Genomic DNA, 24335 nt, shown 5'->3' with positions numbered 1-24335 from the left:
AAGTGAATCGTGCAGTCATTAAGAGAATCTGCTCCCCTCCCTCACCCCCCCCCGGTTGACTTTGCTTGTCGGAATCCAGCTGGGAAGATTACACATCGCATTCATGTGACCCCTGGGATGCTGCAACCGTCATAAATCTGAGTCAGTTGCCAAGCATCTGAATTATGATCATGTGACCGTGGGGCTGCTCCAACGGTTGTGAGTGTGAAAACTGCTCGTAAGTTGCTTTTTTTCAGTTTTTTCTGTTGTAACTTTGAATGGTCACTAAACAAATGATTGTAAGTCCAGGACTGCCTGTAACTCCTAAGATCCATGAAAATAGAGATTCCTTTCTACGCCTTTCCCCAACCTGGTGCCCTCCCAGTGGGTAAGGCTATAATTCCCACCCACCCAGCCCTAAAAAGAGGGGGGGCTTCAATTGCACGGCCATGCCTGCCCCATCTGCTGTGACATGAGAACAGAGCTCCTGGGGGTTCCAAATCCTTGTTAGGAAAACTGCAAGAAGGTGACAAGGAGAAGAATCAGCTATCGCTTGAACTAACCACGGTTTAGCCAGGATGCCCAGTGCCTCCTGCCCTCAATCCTGTCCGTACCAGATCCCAGTGCCGAGAAAGGCCTCAATCTGGAACATTTGGTGTCTTTCCTTGGTAGACCTCGGTGAGGCTGGCAAGTTTTTCTTGAACGGTGTTTTCAAGCTGTCCAACAGGTAGAGTTCTGAATGAATAAAAGGGCAGGATTGCAAACTGCTCGTTAAGCCCTTTCTGAAGTTGGAGGTTCTGGCGCCTCCTCTCCTCCCAACAGGCTTCCCGGGGAGGGGAATTTGGGGGGGGGGCGCCGAGTGTGGGTCCAAGCCAACGGATGCAGCGGGCGGCAGGTTGGGGAAGGCCGCTTTCCTCCGCTTTCGCCCCCGATTCTTCATTCCCAACGCTGGCCAGGAGGGGGCGCCAAGAGTTTCTCCCCGGCTTCGCAAGCATCCCGGGTGAGTTGCGCAAGAGTCCTCGGACCATCCTGGCGCTGCGCTGCGGACTCCTTGGGTCAGGCAGGCAGACGTTCAACCGGTGCAGCTCCTTCCTTTTCTTCCTTCCATGATCTCCGCCCCCCCCCACAACCATCTACTGTTTCAGCTCTCTGCTGGGTTGGGGGCTTCTCCAAACGGCGCCCCTCCACCTCGGTCCAGCAGCGGGAGACACCCCCCCCCCCGCCTCACCTTCCTCCGGACGGAGCCTGCCCGTCGCCCAGCCGAGCGCTTTCGCGGGTCCTCCCCGGCCAGCCCTGCGCGGCGCCCCCAACCCAGCCCGCTTCCTCTGGGGTGGGGGGGTGGGGATAAGGGCGATTCGGGTTTTCTCCAACAGGGGGCGTCCTCCTCATCCTTGCTGGGGGTGAGGTCCGTAGAGCCTGGCTCCAGCTTTCCCCGTGGGGGGGGAGGGGGGCGGAGAATGAGCAGAGTCTCTACTTGGGGTCTGGGGTCGTCCGGAATGTCAGAAAGCGTGGGAAGGGTCGCCCTCCGACGCCTCCGCCCTGGGGATCCCGGCTTCATCTTCTTAGCGATCCCTCGGGACCCCCGGACCCCGACTTTGGACGCGGGGGTGGGTGGGAGTGTTTTGCTCCGGCCACCCAGCAGCTGCCCACCGCCCTCCGCTGCCCAGCCGTCGCCACCCTCCAGATTGCCCGTCCAAGCCAAGCAGCCCCTCCGTGGCGGCTCCTGTCCTGCCTTCTGGGTCGGAGGGTGGGTGGGAGACGCCGCCGAAGGGAGAGAGAGAGAGAGAGAGAGCAGCCCCCGACCTGGGTGGGCGTTGCGCAAGAGCCCCCAGGCGGGTCCCGGAGGCTCAGAGGGATCTGGAGCCAGAGAGCGAGAGCGAGCCACTGGGGTGGGTGGGGGACGGGGGATGGGTTGGAGGGCAGGCAGAAGCCCGACCCGCCCATTGGCTTGGCCCCACCGGGGTGGGGGCGGCCAGGCTCGCCCCAGTCCCCGCCCGTTGCTGTAGCTGCTCAGCCCCGTCGCTTCTGCAGGCAGCGCCGGACGGCTCAGATGCTCGCGCGTCCGTCCGCCGCAGGCAGACCGACCCTCCCGGCAGCCCAGAAGAGGCGGAGGAGGCGACCCCCACCCACCCGGACCCCAACTGCCGGAGGAAAGTGGGAACGCCCCAGCCACAAACCAGACCCGACTTCTGCTTTCTGCCTTCCGAGAGGTGCAGGTATTCCGCCCGCCGGGCGCCATCCTTGGATGCTCTCAAGCTGCTAGACCTGAGTGAGGAGCTCTCCCACTAGGAGTCAGATTGGGTGTTCCGGGCCGGCAGGCGAGCCACCGACCGTTTCTTTTCCAATTCTCCGGCTGCTGCTTTCTTTACCTTTCAAAGCTCTCCTCCGGACAACCGAAGCTGCCCGGGCCCCCCTGCCCCTCCAGGTTCCCGGCAGGGTGGCCTCCCCCGTGCCAATGTGCCCGACTCGGAGCCCCGGCTTCACAGACGGCCTGCCCCGCCAGTGCAGCAACCTCACCACCCTGCAGACGGACAGCAACCCCACCCTCAGCTCCTTCATGTTTGCAGCGGGAGTGGTGGGCAACCTGGCAGCCCTGGCCATTCTCGGAGTCCACCGAAAAGACCAGCGGGCCAAGACCTCCTCTTTCTGCATCCTGGTGACCGGCTTGGTGGTCACCGACCTGGCCGGCACCTGCGTGGTGTCTCCGGTGGTCTTCGTGGCCTACTCCTGGAACTCCACCCTGGTGGGCATGGTGGGGGGCCGGGACTGGCTGTGTAACTTGTTTGCCTTCTCCATGATGTATTTCAGCCTGGCTGCCATGTTCCTCCTCTGCGCCATGGCTGTGGAACGGTGCCTGGCCATCAGCTGCCCCTACGTCTACTCGCAACACCATATCCGGCGGTGGGTCAAGTTCTGCCTGCCCCTCACTTACATCTTCAGCGGCCTCTTCTGCGCCCTGCCCTTCCTGAAGGTTGGCAAGTTCAAGCAGTACTGTCCGGGCACCTGGTGCTTCGTCCAGATGGACAAAGACATGGTCGTGGGCTACAGGGACGTGGCCTTCTCCTTGTCCTACGCCACTGTCATGGCTCTCCTGATCGTGGCCATCTTCCTCTGCAACGGACTGGTCATTGTCAGCCTCTGCCAGATGTACCAGAAACAGAGGCATCGCCGGAGAGGGTCCCTGGGCATGGGCCAGCGCCGGAAAAAGAGCTGGTTCAGCCGAGGGGAGGAAGAGGTAGACTACCTGATCTTGCTCGCTCTCATGACGGTCATCTTCGTCATCTGCACTTTGCCCCTCACGGTAGGTGCAGCACCCCCTCCGGGCACCCCATCAGCATCCCTGGGAAGGGGCCAGGTAGAGGGTGGGTGGGGGGCTGCCTTCACGCCACAGCCTGTGTTGGAAGGGATGGGAAATGTCTGGGGAAAGACCCAGTTTGATGTCCTGGTGAAAGTAGGAGACTGGGAGTTCTAGTTCTGCTTAAGGCGCAAAGCCAGCGGGGTGACTATGAGCCAGTCACTTTCTCTCAGCCCTAGGAAGGAGGCAATGGTAACACATTTATGACAAAATTTGCCACGGAAAACTGTAGGGACTTGTCCATGCCGGCTGGGGAATTCTGAAGTCCACCCATCTTCAAGCTCAATCACATGCTGACTAGGGAATTCTGGGAGTTGAAGTCCACCCATTTTCAAACGCACTTTTCTAGTCTAAGGAGTGGTGATCCCATCCTTCCTTTGAAATCTTCCCTAACCCCATAAGCCCAATGCCCGCTCATCATACCTTGTTGAGTGTACCCCAGAGTTGGCATTGTGGAGGAGAGATTCCAGAAAAATGGCTTTAGCAGCAGGGAGCGGATCCATCTCCTACCCACGACGTTTAATAGCAGGGGTCTCCAACCTTGGCAACTTTAAGCCTGGAGGACTTCAACTCCCAGCTTTGCTGACTGGGGAATTCTGGGAGTTGAAATCCTCCAGGCTTAAAGTTGCCAAGGTTGGAGACCCCTGTTTTATAGTATCTGAGCTCTGTGATTTTCTTCACAAGAGCCATTATCAGAAGAGTCAAAACATTTGAAGCTGTCCTTGCTCTTCTCCCTCCCCACAGTGTTTTCCTTTGATGCTATCTCTCTCTCTCCCCCCCTCCTTTTTTTTTTTTTTGGGGGAAGTATATAATCCCCCAAAATCAGGGTGGGGAGGGGAGAACAGGACAATCTGCATTCTTCCTTCTTCAATAGCTTGTGCGAGCCGTCTCTCTGGTGGAGAATAAGCCCTTTCGAGAAACGAATAAGCATGCCTGGCTGTCCCCTCTTTTAGGGCAACATGAAATGGGAAAGATTTCACCCGGCACAATCTTCACCAAAGGATCTTTTGCAGTTAAAGGCTTAATGTGGAGTCAGTTCGTTAAAACAGAAATTCAAAAGCGAAGCGTTTTCTGGCGTGAATTTTAACTTCTAGGATGGGGGAAAGTGCAGAATTATCCAATTTTAGCACTCGGTGAATTAAAAACGGGGCAAAGCGAATTAAAAATGAACGAACGAGTGAATTAAAAACAGGGTAAAACTCACTTAATAACAGAAATTTCAGGCTCATTTGTGTTCGTAAGTCAAGGACTATCTGTATCTATGCATATATTTATGTATTAAGTGTTCATGCTCCCCATCAAAGCGACACTTTATGTAGATATAAATACTATCTATTCTCGAATACAGCTTGGGAAACTTCCTATCTTGGAGACACACACCCTTGTTTAGGGGCAGCATCTGTCCTTCAACTACTCCTGCTTCAGTGGTGGGTTTCAAAAATTTTTACTACTGGTTCTGTGGGCATGGCCGGGTGGGCGTGGCTTGGTGGGTGTGGCAAGGGAAGGATACTGCAAAATCTCCATTCCTTCCCCACTCCAGGGGAAGGATACTGCAAAATCCCCATTTCCTCCTAATCAGCTGGGACTCGGGAGGTAGAGAAGAGATGGGGGCGGGGCCAGTCAGAATTTTTACTCCCAGTTCCCGAAACTACTCAAAATTTCCGCTACCGGTTCTCCAGAACTGGTCAGAACCTGCTGAAACCCCACCTCTGTCCTGCTTATACACATCATTTTCAACAACGAAAAAGAGAATCTTTATAAGCTGAATTTTCCTGCTTTCTCTTTGTCCTCCCATCTGCCCCCCAACATCTGGGGTCCTGCTGCCCCTTCTCTGAAGTATGTGGGTGAGTTGTCAGCGATTTCTCCTCTCAGCAGCTGGGATAGCAAGGCGGATGTCCTTATCTTATCTTCTCCCCCAAGGTTCATCAGCTGAGGTTAGGTGAAGACAGAGCTACTCAGCAGTTTTTTTTTGTTTTTTTTTTGCAGCAATCATTGGGGTTCCCGGCCGCCCCTCCCCCAGTTTTGGATAATGTCCGGTCACTTGCCTTGATTAAAAGTGGGGATATTTCTGGAGAAAGGGAGAAAAAATGTTCAGAAATAAGCTGGAAAAATTAAAGATATGAGCCTTTCTCTTTTTCACGCCTCCCTTTCTTTCTTTCTTTCTTTCTTTCTTTCTTTCTTTCTTTCTTTCTTTCTTTCTTTCTTTCTTTCTTTCTTTCTTTCTTTCTTTCTTTCTTTCCTTCTTTCTTTCTTCTTTCTTTCTTTTTCTTTCTTTTCTTCTTTCCTTCCTTCTTCTCATTCTCCTTCCCATTTCCTTCTTTCCTTCCTTCCATTCCTCCCTCCCTCCCGCCCTTCCTTCTTTCTTTCCTTCCTCCTCTTCCTTTTCTTCCCGCTCCTCTTCCTTCTCCCTAATAGGACAATTAGCAGACAGTGTATGCGTATCTTCTACTCATTATTCTTCTTCCTCCACTTCCTTCCTTCCTTCCTTCTCTCTCTCCCCCCGCCCCCCATTTTCAATTCTACACACATGCCTGTTTTCAGGAGTGGTTTATTCATTTAGAGCCGCGTTCCTTAACCTTGGCAATTTTAAGATGGCTGGGCTCCAGTTCCCAGAATCCCCCAGCCAGCATGTCATCCATCCATGCTGGTTGGCAAACATCCAAATTTTTGTCACCTGACGGTGGGGATGCCAAGACGGTGGTCAGCGGGAGGAGTGGTCATAACTCACTTCTTCCAATGCTGTTGTTACTTGGAACGGTCACTAAATGAACGGTTGTAAATCGAGGACTAAGTGTACCATTTTGGTGAGGATGGCCATGGGGAACCATCCTCGTTCTGCACGGCCTTGGCAAAGAATCTCTTCTCCAGTTTTAAGACGGAAAATCCCAGATGCGGCTTTATGAAATGATAATCACGTCAGTGACTTGGTCCTCCTTGTTAAAAGCCACTTTCCTGTCCTTTGTTCCATTAAAATTAACATTCAGGATGGCTCGCCATCAAATCAACAGGATAGAAAAACCAGAAGAGAAAACATGTGTGAGAAAGCCGCAAAATTAAGGGGGGGGGGAAGTGGAAGGAACACAAATTGTTTCATCTCAATGTCAGTCAGGAAACTAGACTACCAGGAAGGCGAAAGTCTTACCCAAAAACGGGCATTTTTGCGCAACGTGGCACAGTTGTCAAACAGAGACACAAGAGGAACAATTGTGTGCCAAGAATCATTACCACCCCTACTTAATAGGGGTGTTTGCAGAAGGGGTCAACAAGCCAAGATGGAGGACGGTACATTCACACACCCACCCACCCCTCTTCTTTGTTGACAGCCCCTTAAATATTGCAAGATGCTACCGTATCACCCCCAGTCCTTCTCTTCATTAGACTAGACGTACCCAGTTCCTGCAACCGTTGGTCATATGTTTTAGGGGCCTGGAGTTCTAAAACATACGAAGAACGGTTGCAGGAATTGGGTACGTCTAATTAAATGAAAAGAAAGATTAGGGGTGACATGATGGCAGTCTTCCAATATCTCTAAGGGGCTTCCACAAAGAAGAAGAAGGGGTCAAGCTATTCTCCAAAGCACCTGAAGGCAGGACAAGAAGCAATGGGTGAAAACCAATCAAGGAGAGAAGCAACCTAGAACTAAGGAGAAATTTCCTGATAATTGGAACAATTAATCAGTGAAACAACTTGCCTTCAGAAATTGTGGGTGCTCCATCATTGGAGGTTTTCAAGAAAAGATTGGACAACTGTTTGTCTGACATGGTATAGGATTTCCTGCTTAAGCAAGGGGGTAGACTAGAAGACCTCCAAGGCCCCGTCCAACTAACTTCTGTTATTCTGACTGGGATGGTTGCATGCAATGTGCACATTGGAAGCAAGCAGGATTTTGACTGGAGAGTCTCAGCCACTAGTGTGACTTTTTTTAAAAAAACATTCCCAAGATTAGCCTTGGCATAATTTACCAAGGAATACCAAGGACTCCTGGTTTTGAAACCTCTCCTTTCTTCCTTGATGGTTTGGAGGTTTTCTGTCATATGCCAAGCTGCTGCTGTTGAAGATCAAAGAGAATTTGCTTCTGGGTGCTGTGAAATTGACCAGAACGGCTCGAGAAATTGACCAGAAGATCTCTTGAAATGGATTAAACAGGATTATTTTCAGAAGCTGGACGCCTTTTAAAATCGACTAGAGAGGGATAAACAACGAAGGCAAAATATTTGGCAGTTGAAATGTCCTTCAATTCATTCTTTTAATTCATTCTCAACCTAATTCTTTTCAAACGCACAGGAATGGAGGAAGAGCAGTGCTACATAAGAAAGGTGCCAATATTTAAACTGCACCCAAATTAGGTGCAAATGCTTTATATGATAGAAAAATGCACCCGAATCCTGGGCAGTTTACAGCTTGTCGTGTTCACCTCAGTATGTAAACAAGACAGGGGTGGCTGGTTTTAAGTTTAATCTTGTCTTTTCGCTTTTATTTTTTCCTTGATTTCACTGGAAATGCAAGGATGCACGTTAATAAAGCCAAAAACTTTTTAATTTTAATATTAATTTGCTAGTCTGATAAAGCGAAAAACAGGCGTGGAAAATTAGCGGCTCATGTTCTAAATGTTGGCTGACAGTTTCCTGGTTGGAAAAGATGTGAGGGAGGGCTATAATTGTGCAGTTGAAGTCCCTCGTCTTTAAGAAAAATCCTCCAAGTTGTAAATTATGAGCAGTTCCAAATAGGAAATTGTGTACACTGCGGGGGCAGAGTGCCTGATAACTAGGCAAGCTTTATAGGCATGAAATTGAGCCGACTTTAATCCTGAATCTTTGGTTTCTCCTGGCTGTGGAATTCTGGGAGTTTGAAGCCCTCAAATAACAGAATAGCAGAACTGGAAAGGGAGCTTAAAGGTCTTCTACTCCAACCCCCCACTCAAGAAGGAGACCCTGCACCATTTCAAATGGTTGTCCAATCTTTTCTTAAAAGCTTCCAGTGTTGGAGCACCCATAACTTCTGGTGGCAAGCTGTTCCACTGATGAATTGTTCTCAGTGTGAGGAAATTTCTTAGTTCTAGGTTGCTTCTCTCCTTGATTAGTTTCCATCTGTTGCTTCTTGTTCTTCCCTTAGGTGCTTTGGAGAATAGCTTGACTCCCTCTTCTTTGGGGCAGCCCCTGAGATATTGGAAGACTGCTATCATGTCTCCCCTAGTCCTTACTTTCATCAAACTAGACATACCCGATTCCTGCAACCCTTCTTCACATGTTTTAGGCTAATCCTGTTAGTTGCTCTTCTCTGCACTCTTTCCGGAGTCTCAACATCTTTTTTACACTGCGGCAACCAAAACTGGTTGCAATATTCCAAGTGTGGCCTTACCAAGGCATTGTAAAGTGGTGCTAAAACGCTTGATTCTCTCTGTTGTGTCTTGTCCGCTCTCACCGCAGCCGGGGTCTGCTTATCTGCTCCCGAACACGGAGGAATGTATGCCTCCCAGCCCCAGTCCTGGCTCCATGCCCAGACAAGCTGCAGAGGAGGGGGCACCTCCCGGTCCCAGCCCTGGCTCCATGCCTAAGCAGGCTGCAGAGGAGGGAGCATCCCCTGGCCCCAGCCCTGGCTCCATGCCCAGGCAAACAGAGCAGCTAGACCCCTCCCCCTCCTCCACAGCATGTGAGCCTGAGGAAAGTTTACTTCCAACAGCTGATTGGAGTGACCCTTGCATCAGAAGATTGGATAGGCGGAGGCAACAGAAGGAAGGGAGGGGCAGGCCTTAATGAGTGCTGAGTCATGGAGCCACACCCCATGGCCTATATAAAGTGTAATGTATTACTGTAAGTTTTGGCGGGAGTTTTAGGCGGGAAGTATCTCGCTTCTGATTGGATGCAGCCTCTGGCTGAAGTGTATATAAGGAGAGGTTTTTCTCCAGAGTTTTGCTGGGTCACACTATATTAAAGAGCTGTTGTCACTAACCTGGTCTCCTGCCTCGTCAATACCCAAACCTAACATTGGCGACGAAGGTGGGATATTGAGGCAGAGCACCAGAACAGAGCTGAACTCACTACGAGAATCAAACCCAGCAAGGTGACGGCGAATGCAGCGATGACAGGCTACACGCCACCCACTCCGTTTGACCCTGCCCAGGAGACATGGGGAATATATATGACCCGTTTCGAAAGTTTCCTGGAGGCAAACGAGCTACAGGGAGTCTCCGACAACCGCAAACGGGCTTACTTCATAAGCCACTGTGGGTCCGCAGTCATCGCCGCAGAAGCCCTAGCGGAGCCAACACCGCTACACTCCGTGTCGTGGCAGACCCTTCAGACCCTCCTGAAGAATCCCTTCGCACCAGCCCCGCCCAAATGCGTCCGACGGTACGAGTTTGGGGAGCGCAGGCAACAAGAAGGCGAGTCTATCAGCGACTATATGGCAGCCCTGAGACAAGCCTCCAAGCATTGCGAGTACCGCGATCTGGACGAAGAGCTGCTGGAACAACTTATACGGGGGTCAGAGACATCCGTTTGAGGAGACGGTTGCTAGCCAAGAGCAACCTGACATTGGCAAACGCCTGGACGGCCAGAGCCCATGAGATGTCCAACCATGCAGCAGACACCTTACAAAGCGACTCACGCCGATGGCGGGCGCAAAGCCGAGCACAGTCCACCACGAAGAAACCTATCGTGAGTCAACCAGCGAAGAGGAGGAAGAAGTCCACTACACGGAAAATCGACAAGGGAAGACCCGGAGGAATGCGGAAGTTGCGGGCGACATCAGCGCCAAAGATGTAAGTTCAGGGCGCCATTTGCCGGCGGTGTGAAAGGAAGGGCACCTGGCTCAAGTCTGCCGAGCACCCCAACCTTCCGCCGAAAATTCAAATCGGCCAATCAGAGCGGCTCTGAGTCAGAGATGCAAACCCCACATTCCGCGAAATTTCAAACCAGCCAATCAGAGCGCGAGATCGGCGAGGCGACCCGCGATTGGCCAGGAAAGAAAGAGCGCAAAGTCAAACCGAATGACTGTTACCATAGACCACGCAGCTACCCGCATCGAAGAAAAGATCTTCACAAACCCGACAATTGAAGGCGTACCGTGCCGACTGGAAGTAGACACAGGATCAGCTATCACAATCATGTCCTGGGACACTTTTGTGAAAGCCTTGCCGTACATCGCAAAGCGCAAGCTACAGAAACAACGGCTCCGGGTGCAGGATTACCAGGGCAACCGCATCCCTGTTCGAGGGACAACGACCGTCGAGGTCAAGTACGGGACATACGAAAAGACCCTGCCCATCACGTTAGTCGAGGGAACCTTGCCAAGCTTGCTGGGGCTAGACTGGTTCAGGCGTTGGGAATGGGGTGACTGGCGTCCACCGGAGCGGATGCAACCTGCAAAACGCCTAATGGAGGAATTCGCAGACGTATTCGAGGACCGTTTAGGCAAGTACAAGGGGACCCCTATCTCCTTCAATTTAGACCCCCAAATAGCTCCCATTAGGTTAAAGGCAAGGAGGGTTCCCTTTGCACTCAAACCTAAAATCGACAAAGAGTTAGATAAATTAGTCAGCCAGGGATACTAGTGCCAGTTGACCATGCCAAATGGGAGACGCCAATCGTCACCCTATAAAACCAGACGGGTCCATAAGAATTTGCGCTGATTACAAGGCTACCTTGAACAAAGCATTGCAAAAGAGCGCCTACCCAGTTCCAGTAGTGCAACACTTATTGCACTCACTAGGGCACGGACAAGTTTTCGCCAAATTAGACTTGGCACAAGCGTACCAACAGCTACCCGTAGATGCTAGCACAGCTGAAGCCCAGACCATTGTAACGCACCGGGTGCCTTTAAGTGCACCCGGTTACAGTTCGGGGTGAGTGTGGCCCCGGGGCTATTCCAAAATTTGATGGAGCGGCTCCTACAAGGGTTACCGGGAGTCGTACCCTATTTCGATGATGTGTTGGTATCAGGGGAAGATTTAAGAGAACTGGGGAAGCGGTTAAGGAAAGTTTTGGCCATTTTAGGGCGGCAGGATTAAAAGTCAAAGCAAGCAAGTGTCAGATAGGGGTCGAATCTGTTGAATTTTTGGGCTATAGAATAGACAAAAAAGGGATTCACCCCACTGAGAGCAAAGTCAAGGCGATAAAGAGAGCCCCAGCACCCAAAAACAAGACAGAACTCCAGGCTTTCCTGGGTCTGGTAAACTTTACGCCGTGTTTTTAAAAGACAAGGCAACCGTTGCTGAACCGCTGCATAAATTGCTTGGAAAAAACACTGTTTGGTCGTGGGGGAAGTCAGAGAATAGGGCATTTGAGGCAGTAAAAAGTTTGCTATCAAGCGATAGCCTGTTAATACAATACAACAACAGACTGCCGTTAGTATTGGTTTGTGATCGTCCCCTATGGAGTAGGAGCTGTACTTAGCCACAGACTCCCAAACGGCACTGAAGCCCCTATAGCGTTCTATTCACGAACGATGTCCCCGGCTGAGAGGAATTACAGCCAGCTAGATAGGGAGGCTCTCGCAATAGTGTCAGGGGTGAAAAAATTTCACGAATACGTTTTTGGGAGAGACTTTGAAATTATCACTGACCACAGACCGCTATTGGGATTACTGGCTGGCGACCGCCCAACGCCAGTGGCACTATCACCCCGGCTGACCAGATGGACTATTTTTCTGGCCGCCTACTCCTACAAACTGCAGCATAGACCTGGAAAAGAGCTGGGGCATGCGGACGCATTGAGCAGATGCCCATTGCCCGGGGAAATCGAGGACCCTACTCCGGGCACCCCCGTTCTACTAATTGACTCTTGGGACTCTGGCCCAGTCACATCGCAGGAAGTGGCTCGGCCTCCTACCGGACGTTGTTTTAAGAACTGTAATCGGTTGGGTTCAAAGGGATGGCCCGCTGCGGGCGACCGTTTAGAGAGTTTGTAAAGAAAAGAGGGAATTGTCTGTGCAAGGGGTGCCTGCTCTGGGGGATAGGGTGGTAGTTCCAGAGAAGCTGAGAAAAAGTCCTGGAACTCCTGCATGAGGGTCACCCAGGAATTGTAAGGATGAAGGGCTAGCCAGGAGCTATGTCTGGTGGCCCCTAATGGACAGGGAAATCGGTGACAGGGTTGGCCGATGCCAGGTATGTCAGGAATCCAGACCACTACCACCTACGGCCCCAGTGTTGGAGTGGGAGAAACCCCAAGGGCCTTGGTCCCGCATACACATTGATTTTGGCGGCGCCTTCCACGGCCAAACATTTCTAATTGTGGTGGATGCATTCTCCAAATGGCTGGAGATCATCCTAATGAAATCCACAACCGCGGAGCTGTCATTGCAGCACTAAAACACCTTTTCCCCACACCCGGGCTACCGGACACCCTCGTCTCCGAAAACGGCCCACAGTTCACCGCAGCATTATTTGAAGGGTACCTGGCTGAAGAGGGCATCCGACATGCCCTCTCAGCGCCGTTCCACCCTGCGTCGAACGGCCTTGCTGAACGCTTTGTTCGGAGTGCGAAGAAGCGCTATCACGAAGCGGCCCGGCGATTGGCAGGCACAGATCGACGCATTCCTAACCGTCCAACACAGGACCCCTGTGTGGCCACCGCCGCAGCCCAGCCGAGCTATTAATGGGGCGGAAGCTACGGTGCCCGCTAGACCGGCTACACCAACTACGTGCAGGACGGGTTCAAAACAAAACCAGATAGAATCCGAATTAAACATAGGAGACTCAGTGTGGGCACATAATTACAGCGACGGCCCAAGCTGGAAGAGGGGATAGTCATAGACAAACGGGCCCCAAATCTTATCTAGTGGAAATAGACGATGGCAGAGTTTGGAGGCGCCACATAGATCAATTAAGAAACAGATTGAGCGATAAGGCAGAATTAGGCGAGACCAGCCCTGACTATGATTTAATTAACCCCACAGCTGACTGGAGCCGAGAACAAACAGAAAGCGTAGAACCAAACAGAGACTTATCTGAGTCAGGCGAGGTCCAGCGACACCCTCCGGTCCCTCTAGAGGACAGCAGGTCCGTTCCGGTGAATAATCCAGGGCCGGATGGCCGGGAGGAGGAGCTCAGAGGAACGAAAAGCCCCTCCAGCAAGCTCGACTCAACTCCAGAAAGTGAACTGCGCAGGTCCGGGAGAGTCAGGAGACGCCCCACGTACCTGCGGGACTACGTAGAGAAGTAATATGCAAATATTGGCAAAGTGCCTTCTGGGAGGGAAGGAGTGTAATGTATTACTGTAAGTTTTGGCGGGAGTTTTAGGCGGGAAGTATCTCGCTTCTGATTGGATGCAGCCTCTGGCTGAAGTGTATATAAGGAGAGGTTTTTCTCCAGAGTTTTGCTGGGTCACACTATATTAAAGAGCTGTTGTCACTAACCTGGTCTCCTGCCTCGTCAATACCCAAACCTAACATAAAGGATCTGCTTTCTGGCAGTCTCTGAGTCAGGCAAAGTCGAACTTATCTTGCTGAAGTCACTTACTGGTCTCCTGCCTGCTCTGAGGACTTTGCTAGGACTTTGGGCAGAGCTGCAGAGGCAAGCCTGATTCGGATTTCCCTGACCCGGCCCTCAGCGGAGGAGTGGGACACGACACTCTCCCTCTGTTAATGCAGCCTAGGATTGCATTGGCGTTTTTGGCTGCCGCCTCACACTGCTGGCTCATATTTCAGTGATCATCCACTAGGACTCCAAGATCCCTCTTGCAGTTACTGCTATTGAGCCAGGCACCATCTAGTCTGTACCTATGCGTTGGCTTTTTCTTGCCTAAAATGCAAAACCTTACTCTTCTTTACACTGAATTTCATTGTTGTTAGAAAGGGCCCAGTGTTCCAGTCTATCGTATTCAAATGCCTGAATTTGCCCTCTTGCCATCCAATGCCAGGCAGTTCCAACCCACCGCTCCTTAGGATCCGGCTAAAACAGGATGGTCGAAGGCTGTTGTACATGACTGGTGCCATGGAAAGCCGTCAGAGTCTGATAAGTTAGCACAAAAGGCTCTTTGGGTCAGGCTGTGTCAATAATTGAGAGACGCTTAATAAGAACAAATTGCCAAGGGGCCAAAGCTGCCTGATGCACTACCTGACTCTGTGGTCTCTTCCCATAATCCCAAAAGCTTTAACCAAAAACTGTCTATTGACCTCACCCCATTCCTAAGAGGTCTGTAAGGGGCGTGCATAAGAGCACCAGTGTGCCTACCGTTCCTGTCCTAAGGTTCCCTTTGATTATATCCAATTCATATAGTTATTTCATGCTTATGCTTATATATATGCTTATATATCATATAGTTATTTCTTGCTTATGCTTATATATACTGTTGTGAAAAATAAATAAATAAAAATAAATAAATAAAAATAAAGATTTAGAGGCTGGGGGCCAGGGCTTCTTTTGCTGGGGTTCTCTAGCAAAAGAAACCCCTCAAAACATTTGCTCCAAATCATGGGCTGCAAATTCTGGCGATCCAATTCTCCAAACCAGGGGATGGGAGAAGAATCTCTCCCGAGCCAAACTGAATTTCGATTTTTGTTCCAGTCCGTAACTTGACGCCAGCCTACAATGAACCTACTGAGATCTTGTGCCTGGGACGAGCTCTGCCCTCCTTCAATCACGACCAGCCCTTATCAGCTCATCCAGGGGTAGGAAGTGGCAGAGTTTCTGGGGCACCAGGCAAGCTTGCCACCCACTTCTTCCGTTGCAGGGTTTTGTGCTGTGTAATCTGATTTTTGGGTTGTTTTTTTTTTCTTGCACTACTATTAATTACAATTACAATTACAATTCTTGCACTACTATTGAATCTGCACTACTATTAATCGTTTCATAGTTCCCATCACCAATCTCTTTCTACTTATGACTGTATGACTATAACTTGTTGCTGGCAATCCTTATGATTTATATTGATATATTGATCATCAATTGTGTTGTAAATGTTGTACCTTGATGAACGTATCTTTTCTTTTATGTACACTGAGAGCATATGCACCAAGACAAATTCCTTGTGTGTCCAATCACACTTGGCCAATAAAAATTCTATTCTATTCTATTCTATTCTATTCTTGCGGAGGGAAAGGGTGACATACGATCGATCGCTGCAGGGTTCAAAAGCTGCCTTGGGCGAGAATCGAAGCTAATATTTTTTTAACACCAAGTTTTCAGCTCAGAAAAAGCAGGCCAGCCTGTTTAAGAATAATACGGGGTAAAAAATTTTAGGGGAAAAAAATACAGATCGTTCTCGACTTACAACCATTCATGTACTGTCTGTTCAAAGTTACGAGCCCCCTGGAAAAAGTGACTTACAACAAGTCCTTACACTTACGACTGTCACAGGATCCTCCCAGAATTCGGGGCACTTGGCAATCGGCAGGTATTTATGAAGGTCCTAGCCTGTAAGGATCAGGTGATGATGCCCATTCGCGACCTTCCGACAAGCAAAGTCAGTGGGGGGAAGCCAGGTTCACTTAAAGACCATATGATTCACTTAACAATGGCAGTTATTCGCTCAACCTTGGCCAAAAAAAAAAAAGGTCATAAAATCAGGCGTGACTCGCTTAATGACCTCCTTGCTTGGCCATGGAAATTTTGGGACTAACGGAGGTCGTAAGTCAGGCATTATTTGCAAACTAGCCTTCGGTTCTTCTCAGCATTAGTGTAGGGTTTTGAGAGGGGGACATCAAAAGAATTGGGGAGGGGTCGACCATGTACTTAAAAAGGGAGGGGGCTTCAATGGTCTGTGATCCCTGGGAAAACAGTTACCCAAACAAGGCTGCAGACAAAGACGTTGGGAAAAGGATGCATGAGGCTGAAAAGCAATTAAGGCAGTAATGATCGCTCTGCAGAACAGGAAAAAACCCAGACTGGTCTCCAGAGAGCATCTCCTTGTGGTCTCAGGGAAGATGGGAAAATACTTCGAACTGCTGCCCGTCTCTCGCTCCCAGCTGTGGAACATGGGCCAGGGAATCAGGCCAGCACTCGGAGAGGGTGATTTTCCTCTCCTCTCCTCTCGGAACCCATCTCCATCTGAAAACTGTGCCGGCCAGGGCAGAGTGGCTGGCAAATTGCCCTTTTTATTGTAAAAGCGGAATATTATTGGATACCCGGAGAAGGGGGGGGGGAGAGGGGAGCCTTGCGTTTTGTTGAGTGCCATTTTCATTCCACAGCAGTGGGGTTGAATTTAATTGGGTCCCACATTGGCCGCTGGCCAAGATTATCCTCCAAGACCAAATGCAGCTGTTGACTTAAAACAGCCTGGCATGTACAGCCCGGTTGGCCAGCCGCCAAAGGTTTCGAGACGAGCTCTCTTGAATCTGGCGCCTTCCAGAAGTGCTGAGACTCCAGCTCCCAAAATTCCCAGCCAGCCTTTTCCCGGGGTCTATTACAACTAGCATCCTCTTTTCTTTGGAGAAAAGTTTCTCAACCTCAGTGACTTTAAGAGGGGTGGACTACAACTCCCAGAATTCCCTAGCCAGAACACTCTTGAACTCAAAGATGTGTTGACTACAACTCCCAGAGTCCCCCAGTTAGCGTGCTTTAAGAGGGGTGGACTTCAACTCCCAGAATTCCTCAGTCAGCATGCCTTAAGAGGCGTGGACTACAACTCCCAGAATTCCCCAGTGTGCTTTAAGAGGGATGGACTTCAACTCCCAGAATTCCTCAGTTAGTGTGCTTTAAGAGGCGTGGACTATAACTCCCAGAATTCCCCAGTGTGCTTTAAGAGGGATGGACTACAACTCCCAGAATTCCTCAGCATGCTTTAAGAGGGGTGAACTTCAACTCCCAGAATTCCTCAGTTAGTGTGCTTTAAGAGGGGTGGACCAACTCCCAAAATTCCCCATCCAGCACACTCTTGCACTTGAAGATGTGTGGACTACAACTCCCAGAATCCCCCAGTTAGCGTGCTTTAAGAGGGGTGGACTTCAGCTCCCAAAACTCTCCAGCCATGCTTCCTGGGGACTTCTGGGACCTGAAGTCCACCCCTTTTCAAGTTCATTAGCAATCAGTGTGGGGAATTCTGGGAGTTGAAGTCCACCCATCTTAAAGTGGCCAAAGTTGAGAAAAACTCACCCTACACTGGGAACCTTATCAAGAAAGACCGTTTCCTGATAATTTCCGTAATGGGACCTCCTCCACCCTTTTCTTCTTCTAAAGAACTTCTGATTCACCCCATCTTGTCAGCTCTCTCTTCCCAGAATATCCCCTTCTATTCCTTGGGGGGGGAGGCCTCCTGAAATGGGGGCGAAGCGTTTTGCAAGCCAAGGGGCTGTCCAGATCCGATGCACTTTAGTTCCCATCCTACGCCCAACCGTTGGCTCGAGGCCCTTCTGCATATTTATGAGGGGGAGCAGATTTTAGTCATTTGTCAACCAGCATCCCGAGAGGCTTTCTCTCTGGAAATGCTTAGCTGTTTCTCCAAGCGGAGCAAAGATTTTTCTGAAACAAAGAAAGAACAGAACCACAAGAATTGGTAAGGACCTTGGAGATCTTCTGGTCTAACCCCCTGCTCAAGCAAGAAACTGTATATCAGTGATGGGTAACCTTTTTGCCATCGTGTGCCAGGAGCAGGGGTGGTGGTATCCCGCGCGTGCATGCCCCACACCCATAATTCTATGGTCCCTGCCCCCACGCATGCGCACGCAATCCCCCCTGCTCCCCCCCACTCCGGGCACACGATGGCATGGTAGGCCTGTTTTTTGCTCTCCCCAGCCTCAAGAGCCTTTCTAGGAGTCTGGGGAGGGCAAAAAGGGCCTCTCCCCCTCAAAGGCCCTCCAGAGGCAGGAAACAATCTGGTTCCCTATTTCTGGTGGGCCTAGAACGCCCAAAAATCAGCTGGTGGAGCCGAGCTCACCTGCCCACCAATATGGCTACATGTGCCATCTGTGGCACCCATGCCATAGGTTCTCCATCACGGCCCTATATCATCCTGGTCAAATGGCTGTCCAGTTTCTTCTTGAAAACCTCCAGTGATAAGAGTACCCACAACATATTCTGGAAGCAAGTCGTTCCACTGATTGTTTTCTCACTTTTAGGAAGTTTCTTCTGAATTCCAGGTTGCTTCTCTCCTTGATGAGTTTTCACCCATTGCTTCTTGCCCTGCCTTTAAATGCTTTGGAGAATAGGTTGACCCCTTCCTCTTCTTCAGGGCAGCAGCCCCTCAAATATTGGAAGATGCTATCGTGTCTCCCCTGGTCCTTCTTTTCATTAAACTAGACATACCCAGTTCCTGCAACCGTTCTTCATGTGTTTTAGCCTCCTAATCATCTTGGTTGCTCTTCTCTGCACTCTTTCCTGAGTCTCAACATCTTTTTAATATCGCGGCGATCAAAACTGGATGCAGTATTCCAAGCATGACCTTATAAAGAGGTATTAACACTTCATGTGATCTTGATTCTCACGTGAGAATCAAGCCTAGAACTGCGTTGGCTTTTTTGGCAGCTGCGGCATGCTAGTTCCTGGTTAGGAGATCTATTTCCAAAGATGCCCTCCTTTTCCAAAGTGGCAAACCCATTCCACTTTTCCATTTCAAAATAGGGGAATCTTAGCACAACTGATTAATAGGCTGTTTTTCCATCCAGAATCAAATTGATATTTAATGATTATTAAATCAAATTGATATTTAATGATATTTATACATTGTAAGCCGCCCTGAGTCTTCGGAGAAGGGCGGAGTATAAATGTAAACAAAAAAAAAATGGAAGGAAGAATTTGGATAAGTTAAAAAAAACAACTAACCAAGCCCACATTTTTTTTAAAAAACCAAGCGCTTACAAAAAGGTACTTATAAAAACACAGCTGCAGCATTTACAACACAGCCCAGATGGGGTTTTTTTTTCTTTGTTAGAGTCACTGCAAATGCTTTTAAAAGTGCTTTATAAACTAGCATTCCAAAGAAATTGTGTTTCATCCAACGAAGATTTTAATCTGATTTCATTTAATCTGGGATCACCAGGCTGCAGAAGGATAGAGAGTATAGATGTAGTATATCGTATATATAGAAGATATAGTATATTGTATATATAGGTAGTCCTCAGTTCGTCTAGTCACCGTTCGTAGTTACAACGGCACTGAAAAAAGTGACTTATGACTGTTTTTCATATTTACGACTATTGCAGCATCCCCAAGGTCCAAATTCAAATGCTTGACAACTGACTCGTATTTATGACGGCCGCAGGGCCCCCTGATCAATTTGCGACCTTCTGACAAGCAAAAGTTAATAGGGAAGCAAGATTCACTTAACAACCATGTCACTAACTGAAACTGCAGCGATTCAACAACCGTGGGAAGCAAGGTCGTAAAATGGGGCAAAACTCACTTTAAGAAAAGTCTCATTTAGCAACAGAAATTTTGGGCTCAATTGTGGTCGTACGTTGAGGACTTACGGTATATAGATATAGAATCTTACATATATAGATATATATATACCATTCTTCATCATCATCATCATCATCATCATCATCATCATCATCATCATCATTATTATTATTATTATTATTATTATTATTATTATTATTATTATTATTATTATCAAGCATGAGAATCTCCTAATGATTTTAGGTCAGTTGGGAAGCAATATTAACGATCCCAAAACTTTTCATTCGCTGAGCCGGGAATTTGTGTAAATCCTTTAATTCTTTTCTCTGTTTGGCTGGTTCTGGGTCTCTTTTACCTGATCAAAGGTTCCTCCAACTGGGTAAAACTGAAATTTCTTGTGTAGTTAAACATCTGCCAAAAATAAATATTTCTTGGGTTTCTTTTAAGGGCAGCCATTTGTTTGTTAAAAGGAAGAGGTTTTTTTTATTCTGACAGACACAAGCTAAAAATACAGATCAACATTTATAAATACAAGCTCCGCTTAACAAGCCATCCTTCTTGTAAATTTCCACCTCCGTTACAAAGCCTGGCTTCATTTTTGCGTCCTGGGCACGGATCAAATTTTTATTGGGCTTTGTCATAAAGAGAATAAAGGTCAGGAAGGGGACAGCAGCGTTACCTTCCGTTGGCAATGTCCTACATGGGCAGTCCTCGACTTATGACCACAGCGGGCTCTGAAATTTCCATTGCTAAGCAAAGGAATTATTAAGTAAAGTTGCACCCAATTTTAGAACCTTTTGGCCACGGTTGTTAAGTCAATCAATGCAGTTAAGTGAATCATGGAGTCGCTAAGCAATTCCGGCTTCTCTGCAAGGAAATCATCAAACTCGGAGAGCATCAAGGATCCCACAGTCCTCCTCCTCCTCTCCCCCTTCGTTCACTGATGATGTTACCTAGTTTGGTAATTTAATGTCTGCAAGAAAACCACCAAGCTCAGAGAGCACCAAGGATCTCACAGTCTTCGTCCTTCTCTTCCCTTTTCCTCCCTTTTCCGTCACCCATTCTCCCTGCTCTTCCATTCTGTGCATCCTATTCTCTTCTAGCATCTGATGATGTTACCTAGTTGGGTCGTGAAACCTCACAGGTAAGGACCTCACAGTCCTCCTCCCCCCGCCCCTTCTGGCACTGACGGTGTTTCCTAGTTGGGTCATCATGAAACATCTGCAAGAAACTACTAAGGTCAAAGAGCACTAAGGACGGACTCCAGAGTTCAACCGGAGCTGCAAATATTTTTCTTCTATGGATACCCACAGATGCTGACACCCAATTCGAACTTGCAACCTGCGATTTTCCCGGTCAGATGCAAGGCATTCCTTGCCAAGTGATGCGCAGCTGTTGCAAACATCTGGGCTCAGGTGGAACACCTTCTTTGGACCCCCTGTGTGCCTGCAGCAGAAGCCCTGTCCCTGCTCCTAGGCATATCTCTTCTTCCTTCCAGCCTTAATTTTGCTCTTGAGAAGAGCCCTCCTTCTCTTAGTTCCCACCCTCTTTTCTCAGGACTTTTGCAATCAGCAGAGTTAAGAGGTCAAAATTGCTCTCAATTTTCTTTCAGGAAAAAAACCCTAAACTTTCTGCTATTGGGGGAAGAACGGAGCAATTAGGACAAAAATAGAAACCAGGCTGGAGACCCATCACCAGGCCAGATCATGTACATTATAAATAACCTGGACTCCATCCTTAGTGTCTTGACATTCATCTTAAATCTGGGAGTCCAAACCCCTCCAGCCAGGAAGCTGAAAATGGGGGGTGGCCTTTGGGTCAGTCTGATCCACAGCACAAAGATTATTGCAAAGATGAAATGAAAAAAAAAAAAAGAATGAAAAATCAAACAAATAAAGGTGATTTTTAGAAGCCCCAAATTCCAGGGGTTTTATTGCGCCGAGGACAGAATTCACCCCACGAATCTCTCAAGACGAATATCCGCAGAAGCAAGGAACCTTGACTTGTGAAGTTGGGGTCCTCCTGTGATGGAGTAGGTTGGTTTTCAAGTCTTGGAACGATTGCGAGTGATCTGGGAACGAATCAGCAAGGATCTCCAAGCTTGGCAATTTTTAAAGACTTGTGGATTTCAATATTTGTAGCTCGGGGTTGAAATGAAGGGGTGCTCTCTGAGCTTGGTGGCTTTCTTGCGGACATTTCATGACCCAACTAGGGAGCATCATCAGTGCTAGAAGGGAGACGGGTTTGAGAGGGGGGGAGGAGGAGGAGGAGGACGACGACTATGGGGTCCTTGGCGCTCTCTGAGCTTGGTTGTTTTCTTGCTGATGTTTCATGACCCAACTAGGTAACACCATCAGTTCTAGAAGAAAAGTTGTGGAAAGAAGGAAAAGAAAGGGGAGGAGAACTGTAGGTTCCTTGGAACTCTCATGACCCAACTAGGGAACATCATCAGTGGTAGAAAACAGTGGGGCTTATGGAGAGGACTGTGGGGTCCTTGGTGCTCTCTGAGCTTGCTTGCTAACCCCTCGTTTCCTGTTGCCCTCTAGATCCGAGCTTACATCGGTGGCATCGATCCGGACCACAGCGAGGCGGCCGACATGGTGGCCTTCCGCTTGAGTGCACTCAACCCCATTGTGGACCCATGGCTCTTCATCATCTTCCGCCATGCCGTCTTCCGCAGCCTCCGCCATTTCTTCTGCTACCAGCTCAGCTGGCCCTGCTGGTTGCGGCTGCCCAAAGGGACGTCCACGCTCAGGGTTCAAGACAGCCTCCCCTGTCAGGCCCAGTCAGTCTGCTGAGAAGTCCCCCTGCTCAGACTTTGGAATTTGGGGCTCCTTGGCAGGGGGAAGGGGGCGAGTGGGGAGGGCCTGGGGACCTGGGCGGGAAGGGCCCCCTCCCACCAACCCCAAGAGTCCAAGAATCGGCAGGAACAGAAGGACCATCCCCTTGGAAAAGCTGATTGGGAAAGGATAAAAGAGTTGGAAGGGACCTTGAAGGTCTTCTAATCCAACCCAGGTTGAGAAACGTCGAGGGCTTAAGGTGCAGGAGAAGGGAAGGTCCATTCTGCCTCCCAAGGGGGCTAAATTGGAGGGAGGGTCTGGGAGAAACACAAGTGAACAACCTGGGGTTTACTTTGTACCTCTTGGGCTCCCACACACCCTTCTCTGACTTCAGGTATGATTAGTGATGCTCGCTTTTTTGGGTACCACTTAAGGCCGGATGCTGCTGGCTGCGCTGAAGAGGTCCGGAGAACAAGTGGGAAGGTCTTGAAGAAATAAAGGAAGCACTGAAAATAAACCTTTATCTCTCCATCTCACTTTAACTTATTTCTTAGATTATTATTTGTAAACCCCTGTGATCTTCAGATGCTCAGGGCTCGTAAAGCCTGAGAAATGCCGCCACGCCACACCACAACATAAACTCAACTAGGGAAACTGCAAAAAAAGAACGCCTTAACTAGGCTGCAATGCTTCTATTCTGGCTTCCAAAGCAGCTTAATTTCTCCCAAAGGAATCTGGCCGGGTCTTTGTTGCTTCCATTTATTTTTATTTGATTTTATTTTTTGGCCCAACATCTTTTTTCCAATTCAAATGGGATTGCAGGTTTTTTTTTTGTGTGTGTGTGGGGGGGATGAGAACAAAACATGGCTGATTTAAAAAAAATTTGAATGTTTTGCTGGAAGTGTTAAGATTCTTTGGGGATGAAGTGGATTTTTTTACAAGAGTTAGTTAGGGCAACCACTTGGAGGCTTAACAACTCATCCCTTTCACTCATGGTTCTTCCTGACCTCTGTTTAAAATTATTTCTCATCATTAGAAAATCCAGAAAGGAAAAAGCAGATGAAAGAATTGCGCCTTACGACATGCAGAAGTTTGGTAGCATTTTTTCCAGCTAACAAATGTTTATTAGAAGGCAGAAGTGGAACCTTCTGACTTTTAATACATTTTGTTAGCTGGACAAGATGCTGCCAGGTTCCTTCTGGTCCTTGGCCACCCCAGACAAACAGGACTTGTGTCCAGGATGTCTTCATAGCTCCTCAGAGATCTCCAGATTTTCTTGACTTTTTAGAGGTTCCCTTGAGCTTGGTTGTTTTCTTGCAGACATTTCATGACCTTAGCTAGGTAACATCATCAGTGCTGGTGGGTGTGGGGTTTGCTCTGTTTATATACAATAGCTTGCCTTACCTCTGAGAATGGGGAGCGTTCTTTCCTCCCTCATTTGTTCTTTGAGTAAGACAACAAAATACCTTATGCCACCAGACTTGAAATCTTGAATTTAGAAAACTTAGAACGCCGCCGCCTTCGACAGGACCTGTGTTTAACCCATAGAATCATCTATTACAATGTCCTTCCTATTGAAGACTACTTCAATCATAAAAATATAAGAGCAAACAATAGATTTAAACTCAATGTTAACCGTTTCAATCTTGATTGCAGAAAATATGACTTCTGTAACAGAGTTATTAGTGCTTGGAATAAACTACCTGACTCTGTGGTCTCATCCCAAAATCCCCAAAGCTTTAACCAAAAACACTCTACTATTGACTTCACCCCATAATGTTTATCTGCTAGATTGTTTGTCTGGAGTTAATCCCTGCTTATCTGTGTATCAGCTGCACGGATGATGTTACCCAGTTGGGTAATGGAAAGTCTGCAAGAAAACCCACAAAGCAGAAAGAGCACCGAGGACCCCACAGTTTATAAGCAATTCATTATATCCTTCTGAGAA

General features: G+C 48.8%; 1 protein-coding gene across 1 annotated transcript; it reads left to right on the top strand.

The window, feature by feature from the left end:
• Positions 1–1914: 1914 nt before the first annotated feature.
• On the top strand, positions 1915–23236 carry PTGIR (prostaglandin I2 receptor). Its single transcript, XM_058195669.1, has 2 exons — positions 1915–3280; positions 22154–23236. The coding sequence occupies exons 1-2, from the start codon at positions 2435–2437 to the stop codon at positions 22403–22405; spliced, it is 1098 nt and encodes a 365-aa protein (XP_058051652.1). The 5' UTR covers positions 1915–2434; the 3' UTR covers positions 22406–23236.
• Positions 23237–24335: the final 1099 nt, after the last annotated feature.

This window comes from Ahaetulla prasina, chromosome 10 (assembly GCF_028640845.1).
Source record: "Ahaetulla prasina isolate Xishuangbanna chromosome 10, ASM2864084v1, whole genome shotgun sequence".
Lineage (NCBI taxonomy): Eukaryota > Metazoa > Chordata > Lepidosauria > Squamata > Colubridae > Ahaetulla > Ahaetulla prasina.
Note: the sequence above shows the minus strand (reverse complement) of the source record. Positions and strands in the feature narration are given on the sequence as shown.